Source organism: Dasypus novemcinctus, chromosome 9 (genome assembly GCF_030445035.2).
Source record: "Dasypus novemcinctus isolate mDasNov1 chromosome 9, mDasNov1.1.hap2, whole genome shotgun sequence".
Classification (NCBI taxonomy): Eukaryota; Metazoa; Chordata; class Mammalia; order Cingulata; family Dasypodidae; genus Dasypus; species Dasypus novemcinctus.
Genome location: NC_080681.1, coordinates 50,223,509 through 50,237,583, shown reverse-complemented (window position 1 = coordinate 50,237,583; position 14,075 = coordinate 50,223,509). Strand labels below are relative to the sequence as shown.

At 34.6% G+C, this 14,075-nt stretch overlaps 1 protein-coding gene and 1 non-coding gene across 3 annotated transcripts in view; one reads left to right on the top strand and one right to left on the bottom strand.

The window, feature by feature from the left end:
* Window positions 1–7,149, top strand: part of DNAJB4 (DnaJ heat shock protein family (Hsp40) member B4) — a 46,945-nt gene extending 39,796 nt beyond the window's left edge. For both annotated transcript variants that reach the window (XM_058303329.2, XM_058303330.2), the window contains 2 exons: window positions 3,926–4,494; window positions 5,826–7,149. In XM_058303329.2, the coding sequence (XP_058159312.1) occupies window positions 3,926–4,494; window positions 5,826–6,059 (803 nt within the window). In that variant the 3' untranslated portion in view covers window positions 6,060–7,149. The remainder of the gene's footprint in view (window positions 1–3,925; window positions 4,495–5,825) is intronic.
* A 559-nt stretch (window positions 7,150–7,708) lies between these two features.
* Window positions 7,709–7,923, bottom strand: LOC111759000 (small nucleolar RNA U3). Its single transcript, XR_002793102.2, has one exon. It is a non-coding gene; the product is annotated as a small nucleolar RNA U3 (small nucleolar RNA).
* Window positions 7,924–14,075: the final 6,152 nt, after the last annotated feature.

Here is a 14,075-nt window from a genome sequence, read left to right as displayed (position 1 = left end):
GGTTGCACAACTCTGAATTTACTAAAATTATCGAATTTAATGTTTAAAATGGGTGAATTTTATGGTATGTAATGAATAAAGCTATTAAAATAGAGAAATTTTATCTACATTTGGATAATTTGAAAACAAAATCATAGAATTGTAAAAATTGGAAATCAAAATTCAAACCACTCTCCTAAAAGTTTTTGATTTAATTCTGAATGGTTCAGTGGATATCAATAGAAGTTTGCATTAAAAGATTTTCAATATGGCATCCTTCTAGTTCAGATATTTATTCATCTTTTCTAACATTTTTTTCTTCATCCATTTATTTATTGTTTATAGTTTACTAAAAAACTGACTTCAGATACTCAAAGATAATATTTTATATGATCAAAATTCTACTTCATAGATTATTCTTTATATTAGCTTGCTTCTCCTGTTTTAAGAAACTGGAACTCTTTATTTACTGTGTCTCAAAAATATGTAAGTAATTTGGATTTTTATAAATCAGAAATTGTTTAAAGGATCTCATTATTCTAGTGACTCTCAGTAAGCCTTCCTTTTACATATTAGATTTCCTTAAAATAAGTTATTGAAGTCCTATCTTTTTTTTTTCTTTGAAATCCTAATTCTTCTCTAGTGTTTCTTTTTTGGATAAAATATTAGTCAATTCAAATAATTGATGTAAATCCTTGTTATGGATAGTATCCCAAACACATATTTGTTTTTGGATTACAGACTAGTTGCTTAGTTGGTTGTTTTAAAAGTAATAGCAGTCCTCCTAAAATTAGGTTTATATTGATTCGGGGGTTTTTTTTGTTTTGTTTTGTTTTAAGATTTATTTATTTATTTAATTCCCACCCTCCCCCGGTTATCTGTTCTCTGTGTCTATTTGTTGCATCTTGTTTCTTTGTCCTCTTCTGTCCGCTTCTGTTGTTGTCAGAGGCACGGAAAGTGTGGGCGGCGCCATTCCTGGGCAGGCTGCACTTTCTTTCGCGCTGGGCGGCTCTACTTACGGGTGCACTCCTTGCGCGTGGGGCTCCCCTACGCGGGGGACACCCCTGCTTGCGCGCATCAGCACTGCGCATGGTCCAGCTCCACACAGGTCAAGGAGGCCTGGGTTTGAACCGCGGACCTCCCATGTGGTAGACAGACGCCCTAACCACTGGGCCAAGTCCATTTCCCAGTTTATGTTGATTCTTGAGTGCATTCTTCAAGAATCAACAAAATGGTGTCTAGAAGATATTTTGAGTAGCAGAGGGATTCCAGTTGAATATTAATATTTTCTATGAACAGTTGAAATATAGGTAATTAAGAGTTGATTCTACAGATGAAGTGCTAGGCTGTGCAAATAATACATAATAATTCATTTTATATCATGTTGGCATGGACTTGGATAGGATTTCTCTGTCTTTACTATAGTAGCCTTGTCCTTTATCTCAGCTATGTAGTTTATTTAATGTCTAGGAAAACTTCAAAACTACATTGGAGGCTTTTGTCAGCTTTGATAAATGAGTCATTTCAGACAGTTTGTAAATTTTCTCACGGACCCTGTAATCTTGATTGAATTACCATTTTTGGCAGAGGAGGGAGGGATTTTAGGGAAAAGCCAAACCTATGATGTAATAACTTAAAATATTCTTTCATTTCATGAATCCATTGTGGGTCTAAGACATTTAGATTTTATCTTGTGGAGGGTAGACTGACAAGCTAATTTACTTTATTAATACTATGTTAAATTATTATACTCAAATCTCTGGGATAAAAGATAAAATGCTTGAAATAATTTAAGCACTGGTTTTAGTCACATTGTCATTACCTTGAGTTATAGACATATCCTATCATTTTAAAAAATTTGTCACTAGCTTTTTAACATTTGAAATTATAACTATACCACTAAAATTTATAAAAAGTTTTGCATGAATTGTATATTAAAAGTTCTTATCCTGCTTACACTTGTCATTCTCTTTTTATATGGAATTTCTCTGCTATTTGGACATATCATCCAATACGTACTTGGACATTCTCAGATTATTAGGTTACTCATGGTCCCTCCAGATTTCTATTCATGGATGAAGGTGAACATTGAGACATCAACTGAGATTCTATTAGATGGAGTAGAGAGAGTACATACATGCTTTTTAATGGGAGAAGTGAAATATAGAATAGAACACATGCAAAAACTAAGTTTCTTTGAAAGCATGTTGAATGTTTCCAGTGGAATTTTTAATTTTTAAATCCCTTATACATGTATTTGAGTGATTATATGCATATACACACCCAATACTTTTCTCCTGTTTTCTTCTCTATCCTGATACTCAGGACATCTTTTTGTAATTTCAGTTTAGGAGGACATTAAGAATTAGTTTATTTCTGCATTTAATAAACATGAGTGCTTATCATGTTGCAATGTTATATGCATGACTAAAATAAAACATATTTCTTGCCCCCAAAATTGCTTGCTGTTTGGACATACTAGAGGATATTGGAATCTCAAAGTTTAATTTCTTGAAATTTTCGTTGTTTTAAAATTTTTAGAACCTGTGCCTGTTTGTTTCCTTAGTCAGGAATACCTGTAAGCCTCATGAGAAACTTTGCTGATACTTTAATGATACAAATTCTTGTCACTATTGATTCCTTAAGCGATCTCTATACTTTTGTTTTGTGGGTTTAGTTGAAATATTTCTTTGGTATGTAGCAGAAAATGCTGTTTCAAATATAAATTCTCCTGTGAGCTACATCGTACTTGTTAGCATTAGAGCAAATGAGGGTATTGACCATGCAGTAGCAACAAAGGGTCATTCTATTGCTGTCTGAAGTAGGTTGTCCACAAGGGACAGAATTAACCAGTCTAAAGGGCTTCATGTCAAGAGAGCTTAAAGCTTTTGATTTCAGTCTTCTTTTTACATGCTGTTGAAATTAATCCAACCCTTGGTATGCCTAGATAAACAGTTCTGGTATCAAGGATAGAGGATAGAGATAACAGTTTACTGTCAGAAATATGTTTTTCCTAGGGTAGTCTCATTATTGGAATTGTTTGCCTTTCTGCCACATACAGAAAGAGGCCCATTTTCATTATTAAACGTTAAAGATGATCTGAAAAAAGCTAGTTAATATAATTATGGTATTTTGTATTATTGATTGTACTATTGATTATAATGGTACTTAAAGATTTAGTTCTTACCTTGGTTATTGAAGACCTTTCAACTAAGTTATTTTATTTTCATTTGTTTTATAGTTTGTTTTTAAGAGGTACCAGGGATTAAACCTGGGACCTCGTACATGGGAAGCAGACACTCAACCACTTGAGCCACATCTGCTCCTCTATTCTGTTCTGTTCTATTCTGTTCTATGTATATATGTATGTATGTATGTACATATGTATATGTACCAGGGGCTGGGAATTGAACCAGGGACCTTGTATGTGAGAAGCTGGCATTCAACCACTGAGCCACATCATCTTCCCTGAGTTGGCTTTCTTGTTCATTTGCTTGTGGTTTTTTGTTTGTTTTTTAGAGGAGGCACCAGTAACCAAACCCAGAACCTCCCATGTGGGAGGCAGGTGCTCAACCACTTAAATCACATCTGCTCCCTCAACTGACATCTTTTAAAAACTTAAATTTATTTATCTCTGTATGCCAGCCAGTAGTTTATGAGAGTAGAAGTTCTCAATTTTATTGTTTTTCTTATTCACCTGTAGAACAAAGCTTCAGGAATAAATTGTTGTTAAAATTGGGGATTTAGATGAATATGAAAACTAAAAATTTAACTTAGGTTTAAGTCATCAGAAGTTATACAGCAGTTCTCTAATTATAATGACATTTCTGGCCAATTTTAATAAATTGCAACTTAACTTGGCCAAAGTTAATTATTTAAATTTTTTAAAGTTTAACTTTCAAGGGTTGCAAGCTTTTTTCTAATTATGCTTATCTCTTTCACTTAGGGTTGAAAGGAGGAGCAGGAGGCACTGATGGACAAGGAGGTACCTTCCGGTACACCTTTCATGGTGATCCTCATGCCACATTTGCAGCATTTTTTGGAGGTTCTAACCCCTTTGAAATTTTCTTTGGAAGACGAATGGCTGGTGGTAGAGATTCCGAAGAAATGGAAGTAGATGGAGATCCTTTTAGTGCCTTTGGATTTAGCATGAATGGATATCCAAGAGACAGGAATTCTGTAGGGCCATCCCGCCTCAAACAAGATCCCCCAGTTATTCATGAACTTAAAGTATCACTTGAAGAAATATATAATGGTTGTACCAAAAGAATGAAGATTTCTCGGAAAAGATTAAACCCTGACGGAAGGAGTTATAGATCTGAAGACAAAATTCTCACCATTGAGATTAAAAAAGGGTGGAAAGAAGGCACCAAAATTACTTTTCCAAGGGAAGGAGATGAAACACCAAATAGTATTCCAGCAGACATTGTTTTTATCATTAAAGATAAAGATCACCCCAAATTTAAAAGGGATGGATCAAATATAATTTATTCTGCTAAAATTAGTTTACGGGAGGTAAGTTAGTACGACATAGGACTTCTGAGGCCAAATAGAATTGTACAATTGATCTTAGGGAATTTTATCCAAATGATACCTAACATATTCAGATTATCTACACATTATTAATTCTCATGAACTCTGAGGTTGTATTACTATTTACACCTCTTTTATAAATAAGGATATCTTTTCTAAGTTTATTTACCTATCCTAACAGCTTTATTGTACATGGATAATGTACCATGATATTGTTTTAACTCAATTCTATTTTGACAAATATAGTTTATGAGATCTGCATTGGTAATCTTATCACATTAATCCATCTATAAGATATTTTCAAAACTGTTAATTTGGAGTTGTAATTGTGTAACAAAGGTCTTAAAAGAAAAACATAAAGGTATTCCTTCGATTCATGAGTTCTTATTTGTACTACTTCTCAAATTTGATTGTATGTAACCCTGCATGTATGTTTATATGAATCCCCTGCTTAAAATTCATAAATGTCATAACATTTACCATAAAGTTCACACACTAACTTAAAATAAAAGGCCATTTTTATTTGATTATTACCATTAAATGCGTATACATTTCCCTGTTTGCGCAATTATCTTATATACTTCTGTATCATTGTTTGCGCTCTGCTCCACTGAACATTATTGTTCCTCGCTTTGCCCCGATAGCTGCTACTGGTCCAATGCTTAGCCCAAGCATTCTATTCTCTCAGAAGTTCAGGGGTAAGTCAGTGTCCTTCCTCTCACAAAAGACCTCTGATACCTCTATGCCAGCATTATACTGTATGATTGTTTGTGTGCTTATATGTCTCTTCCATCAAATTGTGCATTCTTTGAAGTGAGCTCTTGTTTCCCTATTTCCTATAAGCTCAGCATCTAGCAGGAATGTTTGGTATATAGTAGGCCCTCAGTAAATATTTGTTGAATAAAACAATAAATGTATTTTTTTGTCCCATTTTCCTTCCAGAGTAGGACATGCTTCTGTTCTTTCCAGTCCTGAATTTTTCCCTCTTTTTTTCCAACCTGAATTTTGAATGTTGTAAAAGCATCCTCAAACATATCCATTTCATTCCAGGACACTGTGGAAGGCATCTTTTCTCTTCCTTTTCATTTCCTTCCCTTCCCTTTTCTATTTTGTTTTCTTATAACATGTCTGATTATGCATATCTTGCAGAGATTTTTTTAATGGGGAAAATGTTTTATAACTACTGATACTTTTTTAGAGGTTAAACATTTAGTTTAGTGGTATCATCCTTTATTACCTGGCAATTCTTTGCGTGTGTGTTTAGACCTCTGAGTTTTAAGTTCATTAACTTTATGTTATTTGGTCCATTTTAGGCATTGTGTGGCTGCTCAATTAATGTGCCAACAATGGATGGAAGAACCATACCTATGTCAATAAATGATATTGTGAAACCTGGAATGAGGAGAAGAATTATTGGATATGGGCTGCCATTTCCAAAAAATCCAGACCAACGTGGTGACCTTCTAATAGAATTTGAGGTGTCCTTCCCAGATACTATATCCTCATCATCCAAAGAAATACTTAGGAAACATCTTCCTGCATCATAGGATGAAGAACTCTGTTACCCATATTTTGATAAGGCACTGAAAATATAACATGACTGGCAGTTTATTGATGTAGATGTGAATTCTGTACAAAGACATGTAAATTCTTTGGAGGGCGCATTAAATTGCATGTATAGAGATGGGTCAAATAAATAGGCAAAAGGGATTTTTACAGTCAAATGAAGAGAAAAACATACTATTTTATTTCATTTTTCCCAAATCATAAATTTTTAGTATTTTACCTACATGTAAAAGTTAATTGGTTTTGTGGAGTCAGTTTATATATTTTTTTAATAAAGTACTAGACTATCCAAGTACTTTATTTCTTCTATCTTTAGATTGTCAGTATGATAGAGTCCCATTTGCAAAGGAAATTAGAATTCTTAACTATACATGTGATATGTATTTTAAGAAAAGAATAAAAACCTAAGTCATTTGGAAATGGGGTTAACTAGATTTAAATCACCTTCTAAATTGCTGCTCCAGGGCTGGCTACCCAGTAAAAGATTATCTTGATACATATGTTTCATCATTTTGATTTCTAAAGTATGCTAAAGCGTTTCTTAACCTAGTTGCAAAATTCTTAAGGTAGACCTTTTCTTCATAAAAAGGGTATTGATGGCAATTTATCTCCTGTGGAAATCCCAGTTGCCTGAATTACTATTTTAGAAATAGACTGTGTTTAAAATGCCATATGTAATTTTATGCAAGTTGACTATATATCTTGGATATATAACTTAATAAATTATAGGCTCATTTTATTGTCTATTAGTTTAAAATAATTTGTTTAACAATGAATGAATGTGGTTTTAGAGGAAATACTGTTATTTGGAATTAATTTTCCAACTACACAATCTTCTATAACTTACTTATAATATGCTTTATGTACCTTATGCAATTTCCCTAAAAGGAATAAACTAATAAACTACCACTGTGGTGTTAAACCAAAATATGGAGAAAATGAACACTAACTGCTGCTTATGGATAATGTTGCTACTACTTATTATGCATATAAATATTTTACTTTTTCATATGTATAGGTTGCATTTCTTAGGTGTATTAATTTTTTAAATATATTTATGTTTAAAACTTTCTTTTGTTATTGTTTTCTGTTTTATAACTATAGTGAGAGTTTTGAAACAGAGTTTTTAGTTAAATAATTTTCAGGATGATTCATATATATACAAGGTATACTGACTTCCTTTTAGGAGAAAATGAAAGCTTTTAGAAATTAAATATGAATAGGTTATGATGACCATATACTTTTTTTTTAAAGGTTTATTTTTATTTATTTCTCCCCCCACCTTGTTGTTTTGCACTCGCTGTCTGCTCTCTGTGTCTATTTGTTGTGTGCTCGTCTTCTCTTTAGGAGGCACCAGGAACCAAACCCACAATCTCCCGTGTGAGAGGGAGGCATCCAATGTCTTCACCTCTGCTCCTGCTTGTTGTGTGTCTTATTGTGTTTCTTCATTGCTTCATTTTCTTGTGTCATCTCCCCATGCTAGCACATCGCATCAGCTCACTGTCTTGCTCATCTTCTTTAGGAGGCAACAGGAACTGAAACTGGGATCTCCCCATGTAGTAGGCTGACACCCAACTGCTTGAGCCACATTCGCTTCCCCATATACTTTTCTTTTTTTTTTTAAACCAAAGCCTCTCAGACTGCATTCTCTCCCTCTCACTCCCTCAAGATGGGAGTGAAGAATGGTCATCAATGGCAGTAGGCAATTGCGAGAGAGCAACTAGAGCCGGCTTCACACTCAAGAGAGAACACTTCACCTCCTCCTCATGGCTTTCAGTGCCCTACACGTTCACAGAACCTTCTCTAGTAACAAATTATAGAAATGATCCCTGAAAGTATAGTCTTCATATACTTTAAAAATAACAGCTTTATTGATATATGATTTGCATACCATAAAGTTCACCCATTTATAATGTACAATTCAGTGGTTTAGTATATTCAAAGTTGTACAAGCATTATCTACTGTCTAATTCCAGAACATTTTCATCACCCCGTAAAGAAAATCCATATCCTTTAGCAGTCGCTCCCAATTGCCCCCTTCCTCCATCCCCTGGAAACTACTAGTCTGCTTTTGTTTCTATGGATTTTCCTATTCTGGACATTTCATATAAATGGAATCAAACAATATGTGTCCTTTTTTGTCTGGCTTTTTTCATTTAGCATAATGTTTTCAAGGTTCATCCATGTTGTAGCATTTATCAGTACTTTATACATTTTTTTATTAGAGAAGTTGTAGGATTACAGCAAAGTCATGAATAAAATACAGGGTTCCCATCTACAACCCTAATATTAACACTTTGCGTTGAGTTCATTCCTCTTTATGGCTGAATAATATTCCATTGCATGCATATGCAATTTAAGTTCTTTAAATTCAATCATGTTTTTGGATACCTGGTATGTTTTGTTTTTTGTTTTTTGTTTTTAAGGAGGCTCCAGAGATGGAGCCTGGGACCTCCCATTTGGGAAACAGGCACTGAATCACTTGAGCCACATCTGCTTCCAACCAATTGATTTTTTTTTTAAATTATTTTTCTATCTTTTTTTTTTTAGGAGGCACCAGGAACTGAACCCAGGAACTCCTGTGTGGGAGGTGGGTGCTCAACTGCTTACGTCCCATCTGCTTCCCCAACCAAGTGATTTTTTTTTGTTTTTTGAGATACTAGGGCCAGGGATTGAATCTGGGACCTCATATGTAAGAAGCTGGCACTCAACCACTAAGCCACATCAGTTCCCCAAAATTGTTTTTTGTTTGTTTGTTGTTTGTGTTTTTGTTTTTAGGAGACACCAGGAACTGAACCAATACCTCCTATGTGGGAAGCAGGTGCTCAACTGCTTGAACACTCCCCCAACCAATTGATTTTTGTCAAGGAAGCCAAGTACATTCAATGGAGACAGAGTAGTCTCTTCAACAAATTGTGCTGGGACAACTGGATATCCACTTGCAACAGAATGAAGTTGGACCCCTATCTCAAACCATATACAAAAAGTCACTCAAAATAGATCAGCAACCTAAATATCAGAACTAAAACCATAAAACTCTTGGAAGAAAACATAGGAGTAAATCTTTATGACCTTGGATTTGGCAGTGGGTCTTTAGATACAGCACTGAAAGCACAAGCAGCAAAAATAAAAATAAAAATAAATTGGACTTAGTCAGAATTTAAAATGCTGTGCATCAAAGGACATCATCAAAGTGAAAAGACAGTTCACAGAATGAGAGAAAATAGTTGCAAATCATACATTTGATAAGGGATTAATATCCAGAATATATAAAGAACTCCTACAACTCAACAAATAGCCAACAACACAATCAAAAAATGGGCAAAGGACTTGAATAGACATTTCTTCCAAGAAGCTATACAAATAGCCTATAAGTACATGAAAACATTTTCAACATCATTAGCCATTACAGAAATGCAAATCAAAACCACATAGATATCACTTCATACCCATTAGGATGGTTATTTTAAAAAATGGCAAATAAATGTTGGCAAGGAAATGAAATTAGAACCTTCCTGCATTGCTGAAAGGAATGTAAAATGTTGAACTACTGTGGAAAAGTTTGGCAATTCCTTAAAAAGCTAAACATAGAATTATCATATGACCATAAAATGACCAGTTCCATTTCCAGATATATACCCCAAATAATTTAAAAGAGGGACTCAAGCAGATACTTATACACCAAGGTTGATAGCATTATTCATAGAACCTAAAGTGGAAGCAACCCAATTGTCCGTCAACCAGTGAATGGATAAACAAAATACACACACATACACAATGAGATATTATTCAGCCTTAAGAAGGGAAGAAAATCTGATATATTTTACAACATGTATGAATTTTAAAATTATGCTAAGTGAAATAAGCTGGGCACAAAAGGACAAATATATGATTCCATTTATATGTAATACTTAGAATAGGCAAATTCATGGAGGTAGAAACTAGAGTTTACCAGAAACTGAGGGGAGATAAGATTGGGAGTTATTGCTTAATGGGTACAATTTCTGTTTAGGTCGATAAAGTTGGAAATACATAGTGATGATGGTTCCACAGCATTGTGAATGTACTTAGTAACACTGAATTGTACACTTAAAAGTGGTCAAAATGGCAAGTTTCATCATATATATTTTTTACCACAATAAAATTTTTTAAAAAGCAACTGTATTAGCCAAAGGGGTGCTGATACAAAAAACCAGAAATCTGTTGGTTTTAATAAAAGGATATTTATTTGCGGTAGACGCTTACTGTTACCAGGCCATAAAGCATAAATTACTTCCCTCACCAAAGTCTTTTGCCACACGTTGAAGAAAGATGGCTGCTGACGTCTGCAAGAGCTCAAGCTTTCTCTTCCTCTTAAGGTTCCATGGTCCCAGCATCTTCCAATATCAGCTGTAGGCTGGGACGAGTCTTGTCTCTCTTCAGGGGCTCATTCCTCTCTGGGCTCAGCTGTTCTATTCTCTCCACAAGGAGAGAACAGACTATCAGGCTCTGTCACTTCCCGGGGACTCTGCCATGTCTATGGGACCTCCTCTATTCCTCTGTGTTCTTCTCCTGTGTGTTTTTAGTTACCGGGGTTCCAGCATCCAAAAATCTCCAACTACTCTGCCATGTAGTTTTTTCTGTGAGTCCCCACCCACCCACCAAGGGGGTAGGGACTCAACATCCTATTGACATGGCCCAATCAAAGCCTTAGTCGTTATTTAATGAAGTCAAAGTGAAACCTCTGAATTTAATACAATCAAATATGCCCAGAGGAACAGACCAGTTTACAAACCCAATCCAGTATCTATTTTTGGAATTCAAAAACAATGCCAAACTGCTATAGCAACTAACACAAATGACTACAGACCAAGGTCATCAATGGCTTGTCAATAGAAGTGTAGTAGTTTAGTAGTTTAAAAAAGTTTTAAAATTAGAATGTTTTAGATAAGGCATACATTCTTTATTGCCACCAACTTGCCACTCTATGTGGTGCAGAAAACTACTTTATACATTTGTTCACTTGTGTGGTCTCAGAAAGCATCTGAGTTTGTGACCTATGCTTTAGATCAGGGGTTTTTAAGCTTTTTTGTTCCATGGGTAGCTTGCCAGTCAGGTGAAAACCATGGACCCCTTATTAAGTCCACACTATACTGTGTATTATTTGATAAATATATCACACCCATACTAATACTTCCCCACAAAAAAGTTTTTTTAAAATCTCAATTCAAGCTCACGGACCCCTGGTTAAGAACCCCTGCTTTAGATGAACACTCTTGCCTCTCTTGGAGGCAAGGACTTGAAAATACTCTTACTTGTTTATCTGTCATTCAAATTATGATGGCTAAAATGAAATTAATGTATGTTATTTGACTTAGAAGTGACATTCATATCCTTATATTTCAAGGATTATTTGCTGAACTTCATAGAGTTGAGGTTAAACACCATACTTAAACTAACAACAATATTGTATCCGATAATATGTAATGCGGTATACTGACTATATAGTCTGTCCTCACTTTTTTTTTCCTTTATGGAGAAGTATAGAAAGAAAAAGTAAGTGTGATTTGCAACTTTTAAACAATTGTTGAATCAATATCTATTTGACTAGATAAGTCTTACAGTTTAAATAACAACCTTTTAAACATTTTTTTTCTGTGATATTTCTTTTTTTTTTTTCCATCTGTGATATTTCTAGTTCATAAAATCCATAAAATTTTTGGAGCTAGAAAGAATTTTAGAGATGACATTTTTTAGATGAGGAAACAAACCCAGAAAGGCTAAGTGATTACCTGTGGTTAAAAATAAGCTTGTAGGGAAGGGGATGTGGTTCAGGAAACTAGGCTTCCGTCTACCACATGGGAGGTCCCTGGTTGGGATCCCGGTGCCTCCTAAAGAAGACAGCTAGCTGACATGATGGGCAGGCACAGCAAACTGACACAGCAAAGTGATGCAACAAGAGATGTGGGGAGGACAAACATAAGAGATATGAGAAAAGCAGGGACAACTGCAAGCAAGAGGACCCATCCATAGGTCCTATGGGGACACAGCCCCCTTTCCATTAGAGGCAGAGTGGACATCACCATCCCAGAATCCTCAGGATTGGGGAATGAACTATGGACTAGAGTGGACTTACTGGTATTCTATAGACCTGTGATTCTAGCAATAGCAGAAATTATATCATTGATATGGAGGCAGTGGACACTGGAGGCTCTGAGAGCAGGGAGAGGGAAAAACAGGTGTAACATGGGGTCATTTTTGGGATTTGGGAATTGTCCTGAATGACATTGCAACGACGAACAGGCAATTATAAATCTTGTCATAACCTACAGAATTGTGTGGGAGAGAGTGTAAACTACAATGTAAACTTTAATTCATGCTTAGTGCAAATGTTCTAAAGTGTGTTCATCAATTGCAATGAATCACCTCACTAACGAAGGATGATGTTAATGTGGGAATATGTGGGAGGTGGGGGAGTGGGCATGTGGGAACCCCCTTTTTTTTTAAGAGAATCTCATATTTTTATTTATTTTTAATTTATTTCTCCCCTCCCCCTATATTTTTTATGTGACATTTATATAACACCAAGTATCTTTAAAAATAAATAAATAAAATTTTTTAAACTACAGATTAAAAAAAAAAAGCAGGGAACAGAGGGACTCAAGTGATTAGGCATCTCCCTCCCACGGCAGAGGTCCCAGGTTCTGCTCTGGGTGCCTCCTAAAGAAACAAGGAAGACAACAGACACAGCAAGTGCAAACAACAAGGGGAGTAGGGAGAAATAAATAAAATAAATCTGAAAAAAAAAGAAAAGCTGGTAAGGGAATTCTTAGAATATTTGTTGCTTATTCTCAGTATCATTCTCCCCAGTAGGCCATGATGCCCCCTACTGCTAAATCTCTAAGTCAAATTCTGTTCCAGAGATCTGCCTATTTCTTTGTGCATCTGTGTAAGTTAGCATACTTGTTTGAAATATTTTGAGTCTTTTTTGAATGTGTATATATAGTTATAATTTTAAAAGTTAACTATAAAATTTTGATACATTAATTGCAAAAATAGGCTATTTTTCCAAAAAGAAAACTAGTAGCTTAATAGCCCAGAATTTAGAAGTATGTGCATTTCACTAATTTTTTAAAAAATGTATTCCAATGTTACTCTCAGAATACCACAAGGTGACACCTGAGATTTTAGATAAACCATATAAATTAAAATTTTTTCCAAGTAAAGAATACTATGCAAAATATGTGAAGTGATATAGCTGTAAAAAGAAAAGAGAAACAGAGATGAGAAGAAACAAAAAAACATTCTGCAGATTTTATTGGGGAAAAATGTTTGTAATGGGTAATAACATATAGAGGCTCTATAACCACTTGCAAATATGGTAATCCTTCCCAAATTAAAAATTGTTTGGTATGTCTTCTCTTTGCTGTTAGAATTTTGGGTTGTATAAATGTAGTTCTTGGCCATTCTTATTAAAACAGTTTTAAGAAGAGAAAACTGGAGGTTAGAAAAAGAAAAGGGGAGTAAATTGAATGGCAGAGGAAAATGAGAAATTTTATGCAGCCTTCAATGTAGGAAATAAAGCCAGAAGCAAAAGATTCTATTCTACTCCTTTTTTTGTTAAGGGTATAGAATGGAAATGAATACAAAATAATCTGGGCAGAAATTACTGTTGTAGTTTCTGGGAGGTAGAAATTTGTTTTGCACTGTTTAAAAAAAATACTAGAGAGATATTTAGCTACATTTATCTAAATAGATTGTAAAGATTACACAATTTTTAAAATATCAAGTTTATATTTTTGCATCTCTAGGACTGGGGATGGAGGGATTCAACATGTGTGATTAACTGAGAATACTAAAATCTGAAAAGCATTAAACATTTGGAGTGATATTAGGTTTTCTTTTTTAATTGCTTTCTTGACATACCCATTATGTCTAACAAGGCAAAAAATAAATTTGCAAACATCTTATTGAAGCTATGCAAATGGAAGTCTGAAAAGTTTCTAATGAGCAAGGAA